The following is a 26,150-nucleotide window of genomic DNA, read 5'->3' on the forward strand; positions in this document are numbered from 1 at the left end:
GCAGAATGAGGCTGACTTCTTATGCCGGAAGTCTTCGGGCGCCAATGCTGATTATTTATCAAAATTTAGGCAGTGGCGGGGATCGAACCCGGGACCGAAGACGTTTTGATTATGAATCAAAGACGCTACTCCTAGACCACGGGTCTAGAGAGCCCATTACTATAGCTCCGCCGTGTAAAACTGTGACCAGTCTGAGGAAGCCGTCATAGACCTTCTTCGTCCTCCGTGAACTAGTTGTGCTGTGTGTGGAGCGGGAGGGTGAGTTCTTAAGGGAATATTGGAACGGAAGTCAGAATGGTATTACTGCAGACATTTTTATGTAGCAAGGTACAGCCGTCGGTATCCACTTTCCAGGACTGTGGAGCGGTTACTTCGTGTATCTCGATAAGGGCCCTACGAGCAACCGACAGATAAAATATTGACGACCCTTTACTGGCATTGTTCTGTAATGGGTCACATCCACCTTGACTGCAGAAGTGGCTTATTAGCATTTAGACAATGATTGCCTGAATTGCATGAGAATTTCATGATGGAGCACAGGACTTTGGAATCCTTCCCCACCTCCATGCGGATGCCAATATATGCAAAAAGTCTCGCCAACTGTAACAGCCCTTCAGCATTGCTGCTGCTACTACAGTACAGTAGTAGTTGCAACAAACGTAGAATACGAAAAACTATGTCATGTGCAATGAAAATTTAATATTTTCTTTGTATACGATGCAACTTTGTCTTCGTTATGTAAACGATTTCTGATGACTCTAGTGACACTTTAGTATTGCCTAACAACAGAACACAACTAAGATTTCCCCTGTAGAGCTCGCAAACCATGACAAAAGTTTGTTCAGTGTCTCTTCAGTAACATATGGTACAGACAGAAACTGAAATAATGGATTATAATGTGTCCCATGACTGGCACTTGAATCCTAATCTCCTGCTCACTAGACAGGTGTGTTAGCTGCCTAGTAAGCAGCAGACCCGGGATCAATCCATTACTTAATCTTCTATCTTTATCGAAGATAGGTTCAGTTTGTCTCCAGTAATCTGTAATTCCGTCAGATCAAGAATTTCGGTACATTGCGCTCGGGATGTACCATAAATAAGATGTTATGTGGGATGTCCCAGGCCATCGTCAGGAGCAATTAGATTCTCACATCTGTTCTCGTCTACTTGAGCGAGATGCGATCATAGAAATGTATGTTGCTGTTACGAGAGTGTTAGGGTTAAATCCGGAAATCTCGAATCAAGGAAAACGAAAAACCAGAACCAACTCACACTGGCTACATTCTTTTCAAGAGCATTAAGTCGTTGTCTAAAGCAATTTTCTGTGCCCAATGTTCCGTCCTCTCCTGTACGAGACATTCTCAGGGGCTATGAAGGCGTAGTTAAATCAACTGTAAAGACATAATTAAAGTATCAGTTTATAAAATGTAAGTACATATCCTGAACGAAGGGCTGCTAATTAGGCACTGAAATATGCTTTTGACCATGACTTAAGGCCCATAAAGCCAATGTAATAAAGGATAAAAATAACGTTCGTAGAAGCCAGTCTTGTGTGATCAAAACAGACAATGAGAACGCTTATTCCTGTGGGGTTCATTGGTAAGTTCCTTACGCTGAGGTAAGAAACTGATTGTAGCTGATGTCCGCACAGGGATCGAAACACAGTCCATGATAAAGTAAAACATTAATATTTTTTAATAAATGCACTGGTAATCACACACCCCCTGTATAGAACACAAGGAACTCCGCAACTACATATTGTGGTTGAAATTAGAAAATTCACTATGCTTCATCTGCATTAGGTTTTCCTTGAGCTCGAGATAAATAGATCATTTTCGTGAAACGGCTCTCTAGGAGTCCCTTTCTTGTTGCTCATTTGTACTTTCTGCTATTAGTCACTTTGTTATATGTTTAATTTAACATAACATGACGTGTTTCGAGCATTTTCGGCACATTTTATCATACGCAAAAAAAATTTTACTACTTAAAATAAATGATCTTAAACTAGCAAGTATTGTATAATTTTCACCGCTGGAGGGGCTGTTGTGGTATCTGGAAGGAGGTCGGCGGGCAGAGGTTCGCCAAAAATTGCTGTTCAGTGATATCTACCGCTAATGTGGAGCTATGTCTCATTTTGTTGTGACTGACACCAAAGCTTGTGTGGGACGTGGGTAGTTTTACATCTTATCATAGAAAATCTTATCATAGAGGCTTTTATTTGAGAGTTTTTCACTTACCATTTTGGCGTCCCAGAGCTTCGATTGCATCATTGGTACCCCGGTGGAGCTGTTGTGAAACATTATTCTGTTGCATTGTTTATCTTTGCATTGTTTTTTGACGTAATTCACTACACAAATATTTTCTACATGCATGTAAACACTATACTCATAATAGAACATGGAGGCCATCCAGAGTGTGAATGAGTATCAACTATTGTATTCTACATCGATATTCGCGATAGTGACGGTCTTGGTATCGTTTGTTTCACATTGGCAAATCTTCAGTCTATTGTACTAGAACTAGCTTAAGACTAAGGAGAATCTGAGTTGTTGAATTCGGTGATTTCATTAAGAACGTTATCCACATTCTTTGTATTATGAATAAACATTTCCATTTCTTCCATGATACACATTATTTTACTTTTTCCGGTTTTGTGCAAAATTTCGTTAGTGTTTTCGATTTTCAAAGAGTGGCCTGTGTCTCTAATGTGTGTACCTACTGGTGATTTGTTACGTTTATCCCGTATGAGTAGTCTAAATATTCTTTAAATCGAATTCTGAAATTTTTGCCTGTTTGGCCGGTTTGCGGGCATGTGTTGCGGTAGTGAAAGTATGTAAGCGAAGCAGACAAGGACGGCGTACATGCAAATCGGCGAAACCGATCGAATGTTCACGTGCTACTGTCTTGAGCATTTACGGAGGAACAGTGAAACTATCACTAGGCAGTAAACGATTGGATTTCCACGACTCTTCACAGAAGACGGAGTGCTGAGGCTGGTCTACTCTATAAAGTAAGGTAGATGGTGATCTGTGGCATCTCTGCCGAAAGACAACAATGCTGGTGCACGCAAAAATTTTTCCTATACTGTTGAACATGAAGCTCCACAGCAGACCACCCCTACGTGTTCACGTGTTGACCCAACGACATCGTCAATAAATAGTTCAAATGGCTCTGAGCACTATGGACTTAACATCTGAGGTCAAAAAAATGGTTCAAATGGCTCTGAGCACTATGGGACTTAAATACTTAGGTCATCAGTCCCCTAGAACTTAGAACTACTTAAACGTAACTAACCTAAGGACATCACACACATCCATGCCCGAGGCAGGATTCGAACCTGCGACCGTAGCGGTCACGCGGTTCCAAACTGACGCGCTTAGAACCGCACGGCCACTCCGGCCGGCCTCTGAGGTCATGTCCCCTAGAACTTAGAACTACTTAAACCTGACTAAACTAAGGACATCACACACATCCATGCCAGAGGTAAGATTCGAACCTACGACCGTAGCGGTCGCGCGGTTCCAGACTGAAGCGCCGAGAACCGCTCGGCCACAGCAACGTCAATTACGATTGCAGTAGGCACGGGACAATCGGCATAGGACCGTCGATCAATGGAAACATGTCGGCACTTCGGGAGAATCACATGTTTGCTACACTAGGTCGATGGTCGTCTCCACAAACGCAGTCATCGAGGCGAACGACGGCTCGATACGTGCTGCGCGCCGCGGACTCAAGCTGGTGGGAGCAGTATTACGCTACGGGAGACATTCTCCTGCGCTTCCATGAGACCTGTGGCTGTAATCGACAGCTGCGACTCACCTGCATCCCTTCGTGCTTGATGTCTTCCCCGATGGCGATGTCATGTTTCAGTGTGATTGTCCGTTTTTATGAGCCAGAACCGTGCTACAGTAATGTGAGGAGCGTTATAGTGAATTCACTTTGATGTCTCGGAGACCGAATTCGCCAGATGTGTTTCTTATGGAATCCATCTCAATCGCTATCGGGCGCCAGCAACGCGCACGCAAACCGGCGGCCCGCTACTAACGCGAATTACGTGACCTGTGCGTAGACACGTAATGCCACGTACCTCCACAAACCTATCAACAAACTGTCGCATCCCTGATACGCAGAATCAGTGATATGCCTCATTCCAAAGATGGTCAGACAAGCTGTTAAGCAGCCGGTCATAATGTTTTGACTAATCAGTGTAGATCAGTGCTATACAGAGTCCACAAATTTCCACTTGAACATATAAAACTCCAACAAGGAATAGAAACCATAAAATATACCGGATATGATCCTTCACTTATTAATACAATGCCACAATAGATAAAAAACAAACTGAACATAAAATTCCACTGATAACTGACGGCAGCCCAATATCTAAATACGTAAACACGCCATAGCTAGGTATAATGCCTGACAAATTAGCAAGACTATTCAAAAACGTAAATGTAAAAATAAGATCCAGCACCAACGACCACCCAAGTAGAAAGCTTATTCACTATATACATATCTCGATGCATCTGGCATTTACAAAATTGCCTGTCAACCCATACAACTAATATTATATATGCCAGACAGGCAGAAATTTCAGAATTGGATTTAAATAACATTTAGACTGCTACAGACTGGATAAATGTATCAAATCACCACTAGCAACACATATTAGAGACACTGGACACTCTTTGAAAATTGAAGACAGTCACGAAATTTTTGCACAAAATCTGAAAAAGCAAAAGAATGTATATGATGGAACAAACGGAATTGTTGAGTCGTAATACAAAGAAAGTACATAACGTGCCAAATGAAATAACCAAATTCAACTGAAATTCTTCAGTAGCCTTAAGCTAGTTCTAAAAAATTGATTTAAGATATGCCAATGTGAAACAAACGACCACCAGACCGTCACTATAGCGAATTTAGATGAAAAATGCAATAGTCGGTACTCATTCATATGCTGGAAGGCCGTCATACTGTATTAAGCGTATATTGTTTTCATGTATGCACAAAACATTTATGCAGTTGATTATGTCGAAAAGCAGATAAATAGTGCAACACCATAACGTCCCACAACAGCTCCACCAGTGTACAAATAATGCAATCGAAGCTTTGGGACGCCAAAACCGTAAGTGAACAGCTCTCAAACAAAAAAAGTCTGTCACAAGATTTTCGCACCACAACAACTGTTGCAAAACTACATGCATCCCACACATGCTGTGGTTTCAGTAATAACAAAACGAGGCACAGCTCCACACCAGCAGTACACGTCACTGGACAGCAATTTCTGGTCAACTTTTGCCCCCCGTCACCCCCCCCCCCTCTCTCTCCCTTTCTCCAAACATCCCAATAGTCCATACAGCAGCGAACAGTAAACAAAATGTTCTAAGTTAATCTAGTTTAAGACCATTTGTTTTAAGTAACAATTATTTGCATGCATAAATGCCTGAAGATGGGCATAAAATGCTCGAAACGCGTTGTGTTATCTTAAATTAAACGTAAAACCAATAAAGTGACTAGTAGCGGAAAATACAAATAAGCGATTATTCCACACAGTGACGGCACCCAAACGCAGCCAGTATGGCCGGAAGTAGTCACGTACTTGTTAATACCTGGCTGCACATCACTCATTGCTGCCCTCTCTCTTCTGCGCAGTTTTCGTTGACCGACTGCCAGCACGTGATGATCGGTATCCCTGGACGCATCAGGGGCATCAGCGGTGGCGAGATGAAGCGGCTTGCCTTTGCAGCTGAGGTGAGCAGCGAATGCTGAACATTTTGCAAGTAAACTCGCAGTTAAATATGACTTCTCACTGATTGTAAAATATTACCTCTATTTAGTTTTTCAGCTTACTTTGTTCTGTATTTTCTTGCGTGCCTGTACGCTACAAATCGTTATATATATATATATATATATATATATATATATATATATATATATATATATATATATATAGAGGGTGAGTCACCTAACATTACCGCTGGATATATTTCGTAAACCACATCAAATACTGACGAACCGATTCCACAGACCGAACGTGAAGGGAGGGGCTAGTGTAATTGGTTAATACAAAGCATAAAAAAATGCACAGAAATATGTTTTTTAACACAAACCTACGTTTTTTTTAAAATGGAACCCCTTTAATTAGCACATCTGAACATATAAACAATTACGTAATCAGTCCCATTTGTTGCATTGTAAAATGTTAATTACATCCGGAGATATTGTAACCTAAAGTTGACGCTTGAGTACCACTCCTCCGCTGTTCGATCGTGTGTATCGGAGAGCACCGAATTACGTAGGGATCCAAAGGGAACGGTGATGGACCTTAGGTACAGAAGAGACTGGAACAGCACATTACGTACACATGCTAACACCTTTTTATTGGTCTTTTTCACTGACGGAGTGGAATAGAGTGTGTCCTGACATGTCAGGCCAATAGATGTTCAATGTGGTGGCCATCATTTGCTGCACACAATTGCAATCTCTGGCGTAATGAATGTCGTACACGCCGCAGTACATATGATGTAATGTCACCGCAGGCTGCCACAACACGTTGTTTCATATCCTCTGGGGTTGTAGGCACATGACGGTACACATTCTCTTTTAACGTACCCCACAGAAAGAAGTCCAGAGGTGTAAGATCAGGAGAACGGGCTGGCCAATTTATGCGTCCTCCACGTCCTATGAAACGCGCGTCGAACATCCTGTCAAGGGTCAGCCTAGTGTTAATTGCGGAATGTGCAGGTGCACCATCATGCTGATACCTCATACGTCGACGCGTTTCCAGTGGGACATTTTCGAGCAACGTTGGCAGATCATTCTGTATAAACGCGATGTATGTTTCAGCTGTTTGTTACAACACGCAACTGAACGTCGGGGGTTTCAAGCGTCAACTTTAGGTTACAATATCTCCGGATGTAATTAACATTTTACAATGCAACAAACGGCACTGATTACGTATTTGTTTATATGTTCAGATGTGCTAACAAAACTAACGTGGTTCCATTTTTAAAAACGTAGGTTTGTGTTAAAAAACATACTTCCGTGCATTTCTGTATGGTTTGTATTAAACAATTACACTAGCCCCTCTCCTCACGTTCGCTCTGTGGAATCGGTTCGTCAGTATTTGATGTGGTTTACGAAAAATATCCAGCGGTAACGTTAGGTGACTCACCCTGTATATATAAGTTACCGCCACCAAATAAGCGAATGGAACCCAGAATTTGAGTGTATAGCTGAGATAAGGTACCTATGGTCAATGTTAGGTATCATTTTTATGACTGTGCATCAAAAGTAAGTGAAATGGTAAATTGGGAAGCTGGATTTGGTTCTGGAATTATTTTCAGTAATGCGAAGGGACGACTTTTAGAAGTATTTATTCGAAGTCTTTTCTTACTTCACGTAATGACATGAAACTTAATTCGTGGGCGCCATACTATGAATAAACACAGTTTTAAATTCATGATTCTGCATGAGATATTTACTTTGTGATAGCTTGAGAATGATATGTTCGCCAGCAAGCAGAATTTACAAGAAAAGAGAAGATAATCACTTGCTAAACGATGTTTCCAAAGAGTCAGTCTCTTTCACACGTGTTGTCTTCCCGTGCCAAATGTTTCAGTAAGGCTGACCAGAGCAGAACAACCATGTCAAAACTTTGAGCATACCTCTTATAAGGCTGAGCAAAGGTGCCATTTTTTTAACGGATTCTTCACACAGCAGCCGCGGTGGAGAGAGACAGACACCTCATTCCCCTCTGTTGGAAGGTCGGTCTTTGGCAAGATAAGTTGGAATCGATAGTCAAAGGTCTAGTTACTCACAAGAGCCAGCAGTGATCCACACAGATGTTTTACTTCAGCTGCCAGGGAGCAATTAGAAATTTGTATCTAGTATATGCGTGGAGATACGTGTCTCTTCGACGTATCACGAACTACACACACACTTGTTGTCGCAGCTTACTGTACCTTCCGCTGTATTCACGAACTTGTTTACTTTTTGCTAGATTTTAGCACCTATAGAGAGCTAAACGACACTGCGATTAGACGTTACTCTTGTTTGCATTCGCTCACTGCACTCTAATAATCTAATGTGCTCTGGACTCCACACGTCTAAACTAAATTCCAAATATGGATGGAGTGGGACGGAGGGACGTAAAACACATGCCTCACACCACATGGTGGCTAGTGCAGCACAAACCGTAGACACAGGTGTAGATGTTAAAGGAGCTTCATAGCCCTCAACAATGATCGATAAACAATGTCTGTCGTGGCGAAACATGTTTCTAAGTGTCCTACCACCAAAAAAAGTGTTTTTATGCTCTTTATCTACCGATAAGCCCATGTGACTATTCGACTTTACATACCGTTACATCCAGGAACTGTATGACATAGCTCTTAGTGAATCTAGATTGAGACTTGGATGCCGGCCGTTTGTTCAAAGGGCGATTCTCCACCATGCCTGCTTGATAAAGGCTTCAAACTGTGGAGAAGCGGTTTTCTTGTATAAAATTTTCTCAGAGTTCTTACTGCTTCGTATTAGAATAAAATAACGAACTTTCAACGGTAATCTCAATTGCCTCCGTGATGCCATTAGAGATTACGGCGATGAATGCGTTGTTAGTGGCTCCCGATTGCACGTAAACAAGCTGACGATTTCTTTGTAGTCTTTCGACGTCGACACCCTGCATCCGTATATAACTTAGTTTATGACTGCTGTCCCAACTGAAGTTATTGCTGCATACCGAGATATTTACAGCCTCTTTGATGACAGATCAAGCAGGTTTATGTGCAATACAGTAAGAACCCAAGACAAGAACGAGTCACCCCTGGGCGGCGTCAAGCTAATACCGCGCAATACCGCCCCTAGCGTTGATAACGGTCTGAGTTCGTCGAGCAAGAGAACTCAGGAGATTTTTTTCAGCTGTGCCATATTCGGCTGAAGCTATGGATTGATGAGCAGATCCCTTGGAGTTACCAACTTGCAGGGCACACGTTTCCAATCTCCGACGGTTAGAATCCGTTTATGACCACTGTTGTTGTTCTCTGTTGCATGACTGCGAGTGGATACATCATTCCTTGTAGACACGTTGGGCGGTCCTCGTTAATACATCAACAGACTTGTCGACTTGATTCAACGAAAAGTTCGAATACGATAGCTCCGTTCCGCCATTCTGTCGCATGTCCACGTCGACCCATGCTACCTACTGTGCCGAATCCGTAAAATCGACTGGCACATTCAGTCCACTTCACTACCGTGACTTCCGTCAGTAGCGGAAGACCACAAACGACCATGTATCAGTTCCACACCCTCTAGAGCAGTGGATTGCTATCTTTTTGAGACCATTACCCCTGAACGACGTCATGTGTCATACAGAACCCTGAACAAAGTTTGGGACCTGCTTAAACATTAGACTGTAAAAAACTAGCACTTGTATTTTAAAAGTGATAAATCGTTTACAGCATTTAGTTAACATTCAAACAATTGAAACTCATAAGTTTTCTACGTTTTTTTTGCCAAATCAAGAAATAATCAGTCAATGAAAGATCTTGTTTTGATTAATTATAACAATCCCTTTTTTACACAAGGTATTACGAGACGATAGCAACAAATTTCGGTGGGTTGTAGAGGGTGTCGTGAGAAACAAATTGAGGATAGGAACCCGAGTCCATAAATGTATTCCAACGACATAGCTGTGTTAACATCTTCACCTTTTGTAGTCCTGTGTTCCACAGTTGCGTGTAATATTGATTATTTTTACTGTATGGACAGTCTGACTACAACTGAATGTAACACAATTTTCGTGCCATACGCGTTTCGCCTTTATTTTCTGCAAGGCATAGTGGCTTGAAATATGTACATGTTTTTACTATTTAGTTTACATATTGAGGCAATGTACCTATAGGTTATAAACAGTTCTGGTGTTTGGTTTTTGCTATGATGTAGTAATATTTTAAATTCTGCTTACAGGTTGTGTGGACGATTTTCTACCTACACTATGTGTATCAGGACGCCTGACCGAAAATGACTTAAAAGTTCGTGGCCCCCACCATCGGCAATGCTTGAATTCGATATGGTGTTGGCTCACCCTTAGCCTAGAACACAGCTTCCACTCTCGCAGACATACATTCAATCAGGTGCTGGAGGTTTTCTTGGGGAATGGCAGCCCATTCTTCATGGTATGCTGCACAGAGGGGAGGTATCGATGTCTGTCGGTGAGGCCAGGCACGAAGTCGGCGTTCCAAAACATCCCAAAGGTGTTCTGTAGGATTCATGTCAGGACTCCATACAGACCAGTCCATTACAGGGATCTTATTGTCGTGTAACCACTCCGCCATAGGCCGTGCATTATGCCGTGTTGAAAGATGCAATAGCCATCCCCGGATTGCTTTTCAACTGTGAGAAGTAAGAAGGTGCTTAAAAGATCAATTTAGGCCTGTGATGTGGTAGTACCATGAGAAAAACAAAGCGTAAAACCACACCATAACACCACTGCCTCCGAATTTTACTGTTGGCACTACACACGCTGGCAGATGACGTTCACCGGGCATTCGCCATATCCTGCTCAATCGTCCAATGTTTACGCTCCTTACACCAACCGAGGCGTCGTTTGGCATTTACCGGCGTGATGCGTGGCTTATGAGCAGCTGCTCGGCCATGAAATCCAAGTTTTCTCACCTCCTGCCTAACTTTCGTAGTACTTGCAGTGGATCCTGACGCAGTTTGGAATTCCTGTGTGAGGGTCTGGATAGATGTCTGCCTATTACACATTATGACCCTCTTCAAATGACGGTGGTCTCTGTCAGTGAACAGACGAGGTCTCCTGTACGCTTTTGTGCTGTACGTGTTCCTTCACTTTTCCACTTCACTATCACATCGAAAAAATTGGACATAGGGATGTTTAGGAACGTGGAAATCAACGCGTACAGACGTATGACTCAAGTGACATCCAGTCATCTGACAACGCTCGAAGTCCGTGAGTTCCGCAGAGCGCCTCATTCTGCTCTCTCACGATGTCTAATGACTACTGAGGTCGCTGATATGGAGTACCTGGCAGTAGGTGTCAGCACAATGTACCTAATATGAAAAACGTATGATCTTAGGGGTGTCCGGATGCTTTTGATTACATTGTGTATTATGTTTCTGTTCCATTTTGGGTTCTGTTCCTCTTCTTATAATTGCCATTTACGGTTTTCTTCCACATTTCACAACTCTAGGAACCAAACACTTACATTGATGCAATATTTTCGTCTGTGTTGCATGCTGTCGGCTGTTATTTCCAAAGATCGATGTAATTTTTGAAGTATCTGTTTGTGTGTGTGTGTGTCCAGAAGGTGAAGGAAGGGGGAGACTTTTTTTTTTTGGCTGCTTGTGTGAGAAGGACGATTTCTATCTTATCATTACTTTTATTAAGTATAGTAGGGAGCCTGTTCTGATGTGTGTTTGCTCATTTATCACATGTTTGTTTTCAGCGATATCTTGTTGTTGTTGTTGTGGTCTTCAGTCCTGAGACTGGTTTGATGCAGCTCTCCATGCTACTCTGTCCTGTGCAAGCTTCATCTACCAGTACCTACTGCAACCTACATCCTTCTGAATCTGCTTAGTGTATTCATCTCTTGGTCTCCCTCTACGATTTTTACCCTCCACGCTGCCCTCCAATACTAAATTGGTGATCCCTTTATGCCTCAGAACATGTCTTACCAACCGATCCCTTCTTCTAGTCAAGTTGTGCCACAAACTTCTCTTCTCCCCAATCCTATTCAATACCTTCTCATTAGTTATGTGATCTACCCATCTAATTTTCAGCATTCTTCTGTAGCACCACATTTCGAAAGCTTCTATTCTCTTCTTGTCCAAATTATTTATCGTTCACGTTTCACTTCCTTACAAACACTTTCAGAAACGACTTCCTGACGCTTAAATCTATACTCGATATTAACAAATTTCTCTTCTTCAGAAACGCTTTACTCGCCATTGCTAGTCTATATTTTACATCCTCTCTACTTCGTCCATCGTCAGTTATTTTGCTCCCCAAATAGCAAAACTCCTTTACTACTTTAAGTGTCTCATTTCCTAATCTAATTCCCTCAGCATCACCCGACTTAATTCGACTACATTCCATTATCCCCTGTCTCACCCCCTTCCCAACCACTGCTTCCCTTTCATGCCCCTCGACTCTTATAACTGCCATCTGGTTTCTGTACAAATTGTAAATAGCCTTTCGCTCCGTGTATTTTACCCCTGCCACCTTTAGAATTTGAAAGAGAGTATTCCAGTCAACATTATCAAAAGCGTTCTCCAAGTCTACAAATGTTAGAAACGTAGGTTTGCCTTCACTTAATCTTTCTTCTAAAATAAATCGTAGGTTCAATATTGCCTCACGTGTTCCAATATTTGCACGGAATCCAAACTGATCTTCCCCGAGGTTGGCTTCTACTAGTTTTTCCATTCGTCTGTAAAGAATTCGCGTTAGTATTCTGCAGCTGTGACTTATTAAACTGACAGTTCGGTAATTTTCACATATGTCAACACCTGCTTTCTTTGGGATTGGAATTATTATATTCTTCTTGAAGTCTGTGGGTATTTCGCCTATCTCATACGTCTTGCCAGATGGTAGAGTTTTGTCATGACTGGCTCTCCCAGGCCGTCAGTAGTTCCAATGGAATGTTGTCCACGCCCGGGACCTTTTTCCGACTGAGGTCTTTCAGTGCTCTGTCAAACTCTTCACACAGTATCGTATCTCCCATTTCATCTTCATCTACATCAAAAATGATTCATATGGCTCTGAGCACTATGGGACTTACATCGGAGGTCTTCAGTCCCCTAGAACTTAGAACTACTTAAACCTAACTAACCTAACGACATCACACCCATCCATGCCCGAGGCAGGATTCGAACCTGCGACCGTAGAAGTCGCGCGGTTCCGGACTGAAGCGCCTAGATCCCCTCGGCCACCCCGGCCGGCTCATCTACATCCTCTTCCATAATATTGTCCTCAAGTACATCGCCCCTGTATACACCCTCCATATACTCCTTCCACCTTTCTGCTTTCCCTTCTTTGCTTAGAACTGGGGTTCCATCTGAGGTCTTGATATTCATGCAATTGGTTCTCTTTTCTCCCAAGGTCTCTTTAATTTTCTTGTAGGCAGTATCTATCTTACCCCTCGTGAGATAAGCCTCTACATTCTTACATTTGTCCTCTAGCCATCCCTGTCGTAGCCATTTTGCAGTTCCTGTCGATCTCATTTTTGAGACGTTTGTATTCCTTTTTGCCTGATTCATTTACTGCATTTCTATATTTTCTCCTTTCATCAGTTAAATTCAATATGTCTTCTGTTACCCTAGGATATCTAATAGCCCTCATCTTTTTACCTACTTGATCCTCTGCTGCCTTCACTACTTCATCCCTCAGAGCTACCCATTCTTCTTCTACTGTATTTCTTTCCCCCATTATTGTCAATTGTTCCCTTATGCTCTCACCGAAACTCTTTACAACCTCTGGTTTAGTCAGTTTATCGAGGTCGCATCTCCTTAAATTCCCACCTTTTTGTAGTTTCTTCAGTTTTAATCTACAGTTCATAACCAATAGATTTTGGTCAGAGTCCACATCTGCCCCTGGAAATGTCTTACAGTTTGAGACCTGGTTCCTAAATCTCTGTGTTACCATTAAATAATCTATTTGATACCTTCTAGTATCTCCAGGATTCTTCCATGTATACAACCTTCTTTTATGATTCTTGAACCAAGTGTTAGCTATGATTAAGTTATGCTCTGTGCAAAATTCTACCAGGCGGCTTCCTCTTTCATTTCTTGTCCCCAATCCATATTCACCTACTGTTTCCTTCTCTCCCTTTTCCTACTCTCGAATTCCAGTCACCCATGACTATTAAATTTTCGTCTCCCTTCACTACCTGAATAATTTCTTTTATCTAATACATTTCATCAATATCTTCATCATGTGCAGAGCTAGTCGGCATATAAACTTGTAGTACTGTAGTAGGCATGGGCTTCGTGTCTATCGTGGCCAGAATAATGCGTTCACTATGCTGTTTGTAATAGTTTCCCCGCACACCTATTTTTTATTCATTATTAAACCTACTCCTGCCTTACCCCTATTTGATTTTGTATTCATAACCCTGTATTCACCTGAGCAAAAGTCTTGTTCCTCCTGCCAACGAACTTCACTAATTCCCACTATATCTAGCTTTAGCCTATCTATTTCCCTTTTTAAATTTTCTAACCTACCTTTCCGATTAAGGGATCTGACATTCCACGCTCCAACGCGTAGAACGCCAGTTTTCTTTTTCCTGATAACAATGTCCTCCTGAGTAGTTCCCGCCCGGAGATCGGAATGGGGGACTATTTTACCTCCTGAATATTTTACCCAAGAGGACGCCATCATCATTTAACCATACAGTAAAGCTGCATGTCGTCGGGAAAAGTTACGGCTGTAGTTTTCCCTTGCTTTCAGCCGTTCGCAGTACCAGCACAGCAAGGCCGTTTTGGTTAGTGTTACAAGGCTAGATCAGTCAATCATCCAGACTGTTGCCCCTGCAACTACTGAAAAGGCTGCTGCCCCTCTTCAGGAGCCACACGTTTGTCTGGCCTCTCAACAGATACCCCTCCGTTGTGGTTGCACCTATGGTACGGCCATCTGTATCGCTGAGGCACGCAAGCCTCCCCACCAATGGCAAGGTCCATGGTTCATGGGGGTAGGTCGTACATATAAACTTCACTTAATCCTCACAGTTTTCCAATGCTGACTGTTCCATTCCACTCATCCAGTTTCCTGTTTTTATTTATTGTATTGTGATCATATATGAACTCCATACATATTATGTTGCTATAAATGTGAGTTCTATCTTTTGCTCTCTCCGCACATGCAATATCTCTTTACACTGTTCTCCTGTTCTTGTGACATAGTAATTTTATTGTGCTGGGATTGTTAATTTAAATTAAATTACTTTCAGGCACACTTTTTTCTGGTTTGTTGCCTTTCTATTTAAATAGCTGAGTACTCGGCATTCCCTGGGTATGTCCGTCTCCTCCGTGCCGCCTCTCTCTGTCCACCTGCTCCTTCACCGCCTGTCCACTTGCTCCTTCGCCTCCTCCTCCCCCCTCTAGTTCCATACCCTCCTTCGCCTCCCTCTGTACATTTCCTCCTCCCCCATCCCTCTGCCTATCTCTTCCTTCCCCTGTCTTTGTCCTCCACCTCCTCTCTCCTCTGCCTATCCGTTTCCCTCTCCCCTACCTCTGCCATCTGCTCCTCCTCCTGTCTTTGCCTATCTCCTGCTCCCCCCTCCCCCCTGCTGTATGTTCATCACCTCGTCATCCCTGTTCTCTCTCCACGTTGTCACACTCACGCCGATAGGAGGCTGGTTCTTCGTACCCCTACAGTATTTCTTTACAGATTGTAACATATGAGCTTGTTTTTACTCGTGCGTTTGCCTGCACACGCACATATCGTATACATTTCACACATGTTTATCAAATTCCACGGGTATTTGTACACACATTTGATCTGAATGTCTAGAGAATTTTGGCCAGCACTTTCATTTTCACGCAGTTCACTGTTTGCGACGACGTGTCTCGTGAACTCTGTGCTGCAAATGATATAATTTCGCACGTACATCCAGTGGTATATATGCCTACTGTCTGAAATGTTTTGTCGATAGAGTTGGTAGTAAAGAAACTTCAGGAATGATACGTCAGTTTTTCACACATCTCAGTGTTCGTGACGACACATATCCTAAACTACTTGTCGTACAATGATATATTTTCTAGGTACATTCAGCGTAATATATGGGTATTGCCTGCAAAATGTGTTGCGAATAGAGTTAGCAGCCATGAGGTAATAAATTAAAACATCATGCACGATGAGGGAGTTCTTCACGCATCTCAGTATTTGACGTCACCACTCCTGCACTATTTGTCATAGAACGATGTATTTTTGTATGTACATTCAGCGCCCGATGTGGACACAGTCTTTGATAAGCGTTGCGAATAGACTTAGTAGGAAATAATAAAGTTAAACGTCTTGAATGAAGTGTTAGTTTTGCACGAATACCAGTGCTGATGCCATCATTTCTCGTGAACTAAATATCGTACAATGATGAAATTTTTCTGGTACATTCAGTAGTATATGTGAATACTGTCTGAAAAATACAGATGGTAAGAAAGAAGTACTAAATTAAAACATCATGCTACATGTGGCAGTTTTAAAGAATGAACAGCAAAAATGTAGAAAGCGATGAACTGTTTTCCCTTAATCACTGTGTGGGGGTTATCAACGAGAAAAAGTTTCATAAAGGACGGGAATTATGTGTCCATTTTGTTACGAGTATCTAAGTCCTCTCATTCTCAAATACTAGATGATTAAACTATGGGTATTCTCACGTCATGGGATACACTACTTTTTCATTCCCTCTTCTCGCCAATCGCGTTGACAGGTGGGTGGTTCTTACACCACAATGAATGATGTGTGCACCAAATGAGGGTTCAATTCGGTTCAGTGGTTTAGGGGATGTGGAACATACATTCATGGATATATACACTGAAGCGCGAAAGAAACTACTATAGACATGAGTGTTCAAATACAGAGATATGTAAACAGTCAGAATACGGCACTGCGGTCGCCAGCGCCTATATAAGACAAAAAGTGTCTGGCGCAGTTGTTAGATCGGTTACTGCTGCTACAATGGCGATTTAGCAAGATTTAAGTGAATTTGAACGTGCTGTTACGGTCGGTGCACGAGCGCTGGAACACAGTATCTTCAAGGTAGCGATGAAGCGGGGATTTTCTCATACGAACATTTCACAAGTGCAGTTGGAGTGATATGGGACCCCTGATTCGTCTAGATGCGGCTCTAACAGGTGGCACGTACGTAAGCATCCTGTATGATCACCTGCATCCGTTCGTGTCCTTTGTGCATCCCGACGGATTCCGGCACTTCCAGCAGGACACTGCGACACCCCACACGTCCAGAATTACTACAGGCTGGCTCCAGGAACACTCTTCTGAATTTAAACACTTCCGCTGGCCATTTAACTCCCCAGACATAAACGTTATTGAGCATACCTGGGATGTCTTGCAACGTTCTGTTCAGAAGAGATATTCATCCCCTCGTTCTCTTATAGATTTATGGACAGCCCTGCAGGATTCATGGTATTTCCCTCCTCCAGCACTTCAGACATTAGTCGAGTCCACGCCACGTCTCGTTGCGGCACTTCTGCGTACTCGTGGGGGCCCTACACGATATTAGGCAGGTGTACCAGTTTGTTTGGCTCTTCAGTGTATATACACTCCTGGAAATTGAAATAAGAACACCGTGAATTCATTGTCCCAGGAAGGGGAAACTTTATTGACACATTCCTCGGGTCAGATACATCACATGATCACACTGACAGAACCACAGGCACATAGACACAGGCAACAGAGCATGCACAATGTCGGCACTAGTACAGTGTATATCCACCTTTCGCAGCAATGCAGGCTGCTATTCTCCCATGGAGACGATCGTAGAGATGCTGGATTTAGTCCTGTGGAACGGCTTGCCATGCCATTTCCACCTGGCGCCTCAGTTGGACCAGCGTCCGTGCTGGACGTGCAGACCGCGTGAGACGACGCTTCATCCAGTCCCAAACATGCTCAATGGGGGACAGATCCGGAGATCTTGCTGGCCAGGGTAGTTGACTTACACCTTCTAGAGCACGTTGGGTGGCACGGGATGCATGCGGACGTGCATTGTCCTCTTGGAACAGCAAGTTCCCTTGCCGGTCTAGGAATGGTAGAACGATGGGTTCGATGACGGTTTGGATGTACCGTGCACTATTCAGTGTCCCCTCGACGATCACCAGTGGTGTACGGCCAGTGTAGGAGATCGCTCCCCACACCATGATGCCGGGTGTTGGCTCTGTGTGCCTCGGTCGTATGCAATCCTGATTGTGGCGCTCACCTGCACGGCGCCAAACACGCATACGACCATCATTGGCACCAAGGCAGAAGCGACTCTCATCGCTGAAGACGACACGTCTCCATTCGTCCCTCCATTCACGCCTGTCGCGACACCACTGGAGGCGGGCTGTACGATGTTGGGGCGTGAGCGGAAGACGGCCTAACGCTGTGCGGGACCGTAGCCCAGCTTCATGGAGACGGTTGCGAATGGTCCTCGCCGATACCCCAGGAGCAACAGTGTCCCTAATTTGCTGGGAAGTGGCGGTGCGGTCCCCTACGGCACTGCGTAGGATCCTACGGTCTTGGCGTGCATCCGTGCGTCGCTGCGGTCCGGTTCCAGGTCGACGGGCACGTGCACCTTCCGCCGACCACTGGCGAGAACATCGATGTACTGTGGAGACCTCACGCCCCACGTGTTGAGCAATTCGGCGGTACGTCCACCCGGCCTCCCGCATGCCCACTATACGCCCTCGCTCAAAGTCCGTCAACTGCACATACGGTTCACGTCCACGCTGTCGCGGCATGCTACCAGTGTTAAAGACTGCGATGGAGCTCCGTATGCCACGGCAAACTGGCTGACACTGACGGCGGCGGTGCACAAATGCTGCGCAGCTAGCGCCATTCGACGGCCAACACCGCGGTTCCTGGTGTGTCCGCTGTGCCGTGCGTGTGATCATTGCTTGTACAGCCCTCTCGCAGTGTCCGGAGCAAGTATGGTGGGTCTGACACACCGGTGTCAATGTGCTCTTTTTTCCATTTCCAGGAGTGTAGATACATATATTTTTATAATTTGTAAGGATTACTGCTTAATTTAAAATTTTAATTCTATTACCACGGTCAAATATGACATTCACACGTCGTTGTCGATGTGTAATATTTTTTTCATTGTCGTTCACGGCTGTAGTACTGTCTCTCACTTCGGTACTGAATGTCTGATGATGGCCTTGCGAGCCGAAAACCGGTTACCAAAATGAATTCATGCTGTAGAAGACACACAGTATTGTGCTTTTCATTTATAAAACAAGTGTCAGTGGATTACCTGCGTACTCGAATGAAAGGGATTTACACAATGTTGTCAGACACAGACTGTGTTGAAACTTCCTGGCGGATTAAAACTGTGTGCCGGAGCTTTGCCTTTCGCGGGCAAATGCTCTACCAACTGAGGTACCCATGCACGACTCACGAGCCGCCCTCACAGCTTCCATTGCGCCAGGAAGTTTCATATCAGCGCACACTCCGCTGCAGAGTGTAAATCTCATACTGGAAACATCCCACAGGGTGTGGCTAAGCCATGTCTCCGCAATATCCTTTCTTCCAGGAGTGCAAGTTCTGCAAGGTTCGCAGAAGAGCTTCTGGTGACGAGGTACTGGCGGAATTGAAGCTGTGGGGACGGGGCGTGAGTCGTGCTTGGGTAGCTCAGTTGGTAGAGCACTTGCCCGCGAAAGGCAAAGGTCCCGATTTCGAGTCTCGGTCGGGCACACAGTTTTAATCTGCCAGGAAGTTTCATATCAGCGCACACTCCGCTCAGAGTGAAAATCTCATTCTGGAAACATAGTGCGTTCACTGTTGTGCCCTGAGTTCACACAGCGCAGCCGCCACACGTAAGACACGGCCACAGCCTTCTCGAGCATCGTGTACCAACGCTCCGGTCGCAGCGGCGCGGTATATTTCAAATGTTCACAGTGGGGGCGTCTCAAGGGATGCAGCCGTCATATCGCTGGACAGTCGACGGAGCCGAAAGGGATGCAACCTCCCCCCTCCCTCCCCGGTGATTAAGTCGTGGCCCGCCCTGATGGGGATTCGTCTGGTGGGCCTCCTGGGGAACGGAGAAGATCTCCTCTCAGTCGCGAAACTGTGATAGTGTTTACGGGAGATGAACATTGGCTTCGTACCTGGACACGAGTGATTACGCTGAATTATATTTAACCTTGTTTTCTGAATAAACATTCTAAGTTACTATTAATACCGACTTTCCATCTGGAAGCTTGTACCTGGGACACAACATCCACTTGCTACCCTTCCTGCATCCCCGGTTGTACCCACTTTGTTGGTGGTGAATGGACTGGAGTGTCACCAGCCTTCTCCTCGAGCTGGGCCCTTAACTGTGGTGGATGTGTGTCAGGTGCTGACCGACCCGCCGCTCATGTTCTGCGACGAGCCCACGTCCGGCCTCGACTCGTTCACGGCGCTGGCCGTGGCGACCGCCCTCAAGGCGATGGCGCGCAAGGGCAAGACCGTGGTGGCCACGGTGCACCAGCCGTCCTCCGAGATGTACGCCCTCTTCGACAGGCTGCTGCTCATCGCCGAGGGCCGCGTCGCCTTCCAGGGCACGCCCGACCAGGCGCTCGCCTTCTTCTCCAGGTGGGTCGTCCGCACTCTGTCCCAGAAACTACAGCGGCGGGGCACTGCTGTCACATTGCGAGAGCAAATGATGTTTTTTTAAAGTCATAATTCCTCTCACTCGTTTCATGCAGCCCGCTACGAATTCCTCTCCTGCAGTACGTTCTTCATCTCAGAGATCTCAGAATAGCTCTTTCACCTGAAACGTCCCCCCCCCCCCTTTTTTTTGTCATCAGTCTACTGACTGGTTTGATGCGGCCCGCCACGAATTCCTTTCCTTTGCTAACCTCTTCATCTCAGAGTAGCACTTGCAACCTCCGTCCTCAATTATTTGCGTGACGTATTCCAATCTCTGTCTTCCTCTACAGTTTTTGCCCTCTACAGCTCCCTCTAGTACCATGGAAGTCATTCCCTCATGTCTTAGCAGATGTCCTATCATCCTGTCCCTTCTCCTTATCAGTGTTTTCCACATATTCCTTTCCTCTCCGATTCTGCGTAGAACCTCCTCATTCCGTACCTTATCAGTCCACCTAATTTTCAACATTCGTCTATAGCACCACATCTCAAATGCATCGATTCTCTTCTCTTCCGGTATTCCCACAGTCCATGTTTCACTACCATACAATGCTGTACTCCAGACGTACATCCTCAAATTAAGGCCGTTATTTGATAGTAGACTTCTCTTGGCCAGAAATGCCTTTTTTGCCATAGCGAGTCTGCTTTTGATCTCCTTGCTCCGTCCGTCATTGGTTATTTTACTGCCTAGGTAGCAGAATTCCTTAACTTCATTGACTTCGTGACCATCAATCCTGATGTTAAGTTTCTCGCTGTTCTCATTTCTACTACTTGTCATTACCTTCGTCTTTCTCCGATTTACTCTCAAACCGTACTGTGCACTCATTAGACTGTTCATTCCGTTCAGCAGATCACTTAATTCATCTTCACTTTCACTCCCCTTAAAAAGATTATAAATGACTGTGCTTAAACTGACACACAATATTTTTTAGCCCAACGCAATCTGACCTCCAAAAATCCGTACAAATGAATGGCCCTGACTTACAATAACCTATACCTTTCATGAATCACTTACCTCACAAAAATCTTCGTTACTCGAACTACTGCGAGCGCCAATACTGCCAGCTAAATAAAAGATTCAGACTACGGAAGGCACTAACTACTGATAGGCATAGTTATCAAATGAAAGATTTTGATAGAGAACAATGTATTTACGTTAATAGTGTTCAAAAGTCATAATATATATATATCAGTTCATGACATCCAGTCTTACAAATTTCCTGTCTCTGATGGACACTCGTCCAGATCATCCGCTCCCAAAACTCCGCCATCTCTCTCCCCACATCCGCCACTGCTGGCGGCTCAGCTTCAACTGCACAACGCTACGCGCTGTTCACATCCAACTGCCCAACACTACAATAGCGAATGTTCCAACACTGCCAACCAGCCACAGACTGCACACAGCACAGCCAGTGATTTTCATACAGAGCGCTACATGGCGTTACCAACATAATAACTTAAACAGCCTACTTACACACCCAACATCCTCTACTAAGCTTGTGGGCTAGTGGCTAGTGTTCCTGCCTCTGGATCACAGGGTCCCGGGTTCGATTCCCGGCCGGATTGTGTATTTTCTCTACCCGGGGACTGGATGTTTGCGTTGTCCTCATCATTTCATCGTCATTTGTGGAAGTGGCTAGATTGGACTGTGTAAAGACTGGGAGTTGGTACGGGCGCTGATGACCGCGCATTTGAGCGCCACACATACCCATCGTCGTCATCATCATCACGCAACGTGCTCAGTTATTTGTTGGATGACTTCCAAGCTCTGTCTTCCACTACAGTTTTACGCTCTATAGCTCTCCCTAGTGTCATGGAAACTATACCCATTTTGCCGGCCGGTATGACCAAGCGGTTCTGGGCGCTTCAGTCTGGTACCGCGCGGCCGCTACGGTCGCAGGTTCGAATCCTGCCTCGGGCATAGATGTGTGTGTCGTCCTTAGGTTAGTTAGGTTTAAGTAGTTCTAAGTTCTAGGGGACTGATGACCTCAGATGTTAAGTCCCATAGTGCTCAGAGCCATTTGAACCATATACCCATTTTCCTATCACATTTCAGTTTATCCTTTCTCTTCTCCTTGTCGATGGTTCTTAAATGCTTCTTTCTTTACCGATTATACGGGGAACCTCCTCACTTCTTATCAGTCTATCTAACTTTCAACATCCTTCTATAGCACATCTCAAACGCGTCGATTCAAAAATGGCTCTAAGCACTATGGGACTTAACATCTGAGGTCATCAGTCCCCTAGACTTAGAACTACTTAAACCTAACTAACCTAAGGACACCACACACATCCATGCCCGAGGCGGGATTCGAGCCTGCGACTGTAGCAGCCGCGTGGTTCCGGACCGAAGTACCTAGAACCGCTCGGCCACCGCAAACGCGTCGATTCTCTTCAATTCGGGTTTCCTTTTATACAACGCTGTGCTCGCCAATTGTAAATTCTCAGAAATTTCTTCCTTAAATTATGACCGATGGATAATACTTGCGAACTCTCTTGACCAGGAATGCCCTCTTTGCCAGTACTAACCGGCTTTTTTTTTAAAAATGTCTTCCTTTCTTTGTCCGTCGTGTGTTATTTTGCTTCCAGGATAACAGAATTTCTTAACTTCATCTACTTCGTGATCACGAATACTGATCATATGTTTATCGCTTGTCTCATTTCTGCTAGTCCGCATTACTTTCGTCTTTCTTCGATTTGCTTTCAGTATTTATTCTGTAACCAGTAGACTGTTCGTTCCAGTCAACAGATGCTCTAATTCTTCTTCACTTTCGCTGAGGATTGCAATGGCATCAGCGAATCTAGTCATTGATATCCTATCACTTTAAATTTTAGCCTCATTCTTCAATCGTTGTCTTGTTTCCGTTTTGCTTCTCCGATGTGCAGATTTAACACTTTGTTCTTGGTCTTCCAGTGCTACTGTTCCCTCTTGTTTCTTGTACATATTGATATATTGTGTATCACCCATCTTTCCCTATAGTTTATTTCTATTTTTCTCAAAATTGTGAACACCTTTTCAATGTCTAACGCTTTTTGTCTTTCACTTTATCCTATTTCGAACAGATTTTGCAGCTAGTGTTAACTTACAGAAACTTTCCTAACAAAGAGTTACCAAGTCACTAGCCAGAGGCAGTGAAAGACTATTCTCGTTACGGTATAAAAAGGAGAGACGAAAAATTACTATTTAACATCTCAGCGACAACGAAATCGTTAATGATCGAGCAAAAGCTTGGCCTGGGAGTTGAACCGTCGCCTCCCGAATGCGAGTCCAGTGTGCTAACCAGACTCAGTCTTATTTTTGGAAGACACTGTTGTTCAGTGCTATTCTTCCCTTGATGTCTCTGAGACGTCTATAGTTTTCCTTCACAGTGCTACCGAGATAGTAAAATTCGGTTACTTACTCGAGTTGCTCACTGCCTATTTTGATGACAATCTTACAGCCACCTCCTTTGATGTCTATAACCACGACATTTGTCTTCTTGATATTTATTTTTTGTTTTAACTTTGTTGTTTCTTGATTTGGGACCTTAAGCATATTATTTAGTTTTTCTTTGAATCTGGCGCTATTGTAGTGTCATCGGCAAAATTTGATGTAGTGAATATGAATACCAATAAATTTGATTCCAGTCGTCTTTCCTTTCACTCTTGTTATTGCCTCTCCGATGAACGTGTTAGATACGTAGGGTGAGAGGCAGTACCCCTACCCTCATCTCATTTTAACATTTACTTGATTCTTTCTTCCAATAAAAACCACTTAAATACTCTGACTCTTTTATGTACTCAAAATTAATCACCTGTAGTTCCAGTCAAATTCTCCTTTGCGCCTTGCTTTAGATAATAACTTGTGGAAAACTAAATCAAATGTGTTTTGAAGATCAATGAGTGCTATATACACTCATTTTTGAAAAAAAAAACAGTACACCATGTACGACTAGAGATAGGGCGCTCATATTCACAGGACATGTACAGTAGTAAGTTCTGCAGAATTGATTATCGTTTCAACAATGTCGGCCCGCAGCTTCAAGGCCAATATCGACATCGTGGGGCAACATCACCATCATCATCATTTAAGACTGATTATGCCTTTCAGCGTGAAGTCTGGAGCATAGCCCCCCTTATAAAATTCCTCCATGATCCCCTATTCCGTGCTAACATTGGTGCCTCTTCTGATGTTAAACCTATTATTTCAAAATCATTCTTAACCGAATCCAGGTACCTACTCCTTGGTCTGCCCCGACTCCTCCTACCCTCTACTGCTGAACCCATGAGTCTCTTGGGTAACGTTGCTTCTCCCATGCGTGTAACATGACCCCACCATCTAAGCCTGTTCGCCCTGACTGCTACATCTATAGAGTTCATTCCCAGTTTTTCTTTGATTTCCTCATCGTGGGCACCCTCATGCCATTGTTCCCATCTACTAGTACCTGCTATCATCCTAGCTACTTTCATGTCCGTAACCTCAACCTTGTTGATAAGGTAACCTGAATCCACCCAGCTTTCACTCCCGTACAACAAAATTGGTCGAAAGATTGAACGGTGCACAGATAACTTAGTCTTGGTGCTGACTTCCTTCTTGCAGAAGAGGGTAGATCGTAGCTGAGCGCTCACTGCATTAGCTTTGCTACACCTCGCTTCCAGTTCTTTCACTATGTTGACATCCTTTGAGAATATGCATCCCAAGTACTTGAAACCGTCCACCTGTTCTAACTTTGTTCCTCCTATTTGGCACTCAATCCTTTTATATTTCTTTCCCACTGACATTATTTTCATTTTGGAGATGCTAATCTTCATACCATAGTCCTTACATTTCTGATCTAGCTCTGAAATATTACTTTGCAAACTTTCAATCCAATCTGCCATCACAACTAAGTCATTCACATATGCAAGACTGCTTATTTTGTGTTCACATATCTTAATCTCACCCAGCCAGTCTATTGTTTTCGATATATGATCCATAAATAATATGAACAACATATGAACAACAGTGGAGACAGGTTGCAGCCTTGTCTTACCCCTGAAACTACTCTGAACCATGAACTCAATTTACCGTCAACTCTAACTGCTGCCTGACTATCCATGTAAAGACCTTTAATTACTTGCAAATGTTTGCCTCCTATTCCATAGTCTCGTAGAACAGACAATAACTTCCTCCTAGGAACCCGGTCATATGCCTTTTCTAGATCTATAAAGCATAGATACAATTCCCTGTTCCACTCATAACACTTCTCCATTATTTGCCGTAAGCTAAAGATCTGGTCCTGACAACCTATAAGAGGCCTAAACCCACACTAATTTTCATCCAATTGGTCCTCAACTAATACTCGCACTTTCCTTTCAACAATACCTGAGAAGATTTTACCCACAACGCTGATTAAAGAGATACCTCTGTAGTTGTTACTATCTTTTCTGTTTCCATGTTTAAAGATTGGTGTGATTACTGCTTTTGTCCAGTCTGATGGAACCTGTCCCTACTCCCAGGCCAATTCAGTTATCCTGTGTAGTCATTTAAGACCTGACATTCCACTGTATTTGATGAGTTCCGACTTAATTTCATCCACACCAGCTGCTTTATTGCACTGCAATCTATTGACCATTTTCTCCACTTCCTCAAATGTGATCCTATTTCCATCATCATTCCTATCCCATTCTACCTCGAAATCTGAAACATTACTGATCGTATTTTCACCTACATTGAGCAACTCTTCAAAATATTCCCTCCATCTGCCCAAGGCATCCACAGGGTTCACAAGCAGTTTTCATGACCTGTCCAAAATACTTGTCA

The 26,150-nt window shown here is 43.9% G+C and overlaps 1 protein-coding gene across 2 annotated transcripts in view; it reads left to right on the forward strand.

Annotated features, from left to right (window-relative positions):
- Positions 1-26,150, forward strand: part of LOC124804802 (protein white-like) — a 269,943-nt gene that overhangs the window by 107,112 nt on the left and 136,681 nt on the right. For both annotated transcript variants that reach the window (XM_047265138.1, XM_047265139.1), the window contains exons 5-6: positions 5,656-5,754; positions 20,076-20,314. In XM_047265138.1, the coding sequence (XP_047121094.1) occupies positions 5,656-5,754; positions 20,076-20,314 (338 nt within the window). The remainder of the gene's footprint in view (positions 1-5,655; positions 5,755-20,075; positions 20,315-26,150) is intronic.

Source organism: Schistocerca piceifrons, chromosome 7 (assembly GCF_021461385.2).
Source record: "Schistocerca piceifrons isolate TAMUIC-IGC-003096 chromosome 7, iqSchPice1.1, whole genome shotgun sequence".
Classification (NCBI taxonomy): domain Eukaryota; kingdom Metazoa; phylum Arthropoda; class Insecta; order Orthoptera; family Acrididae; genus Schistocerca; species Schistocerca piceifrons.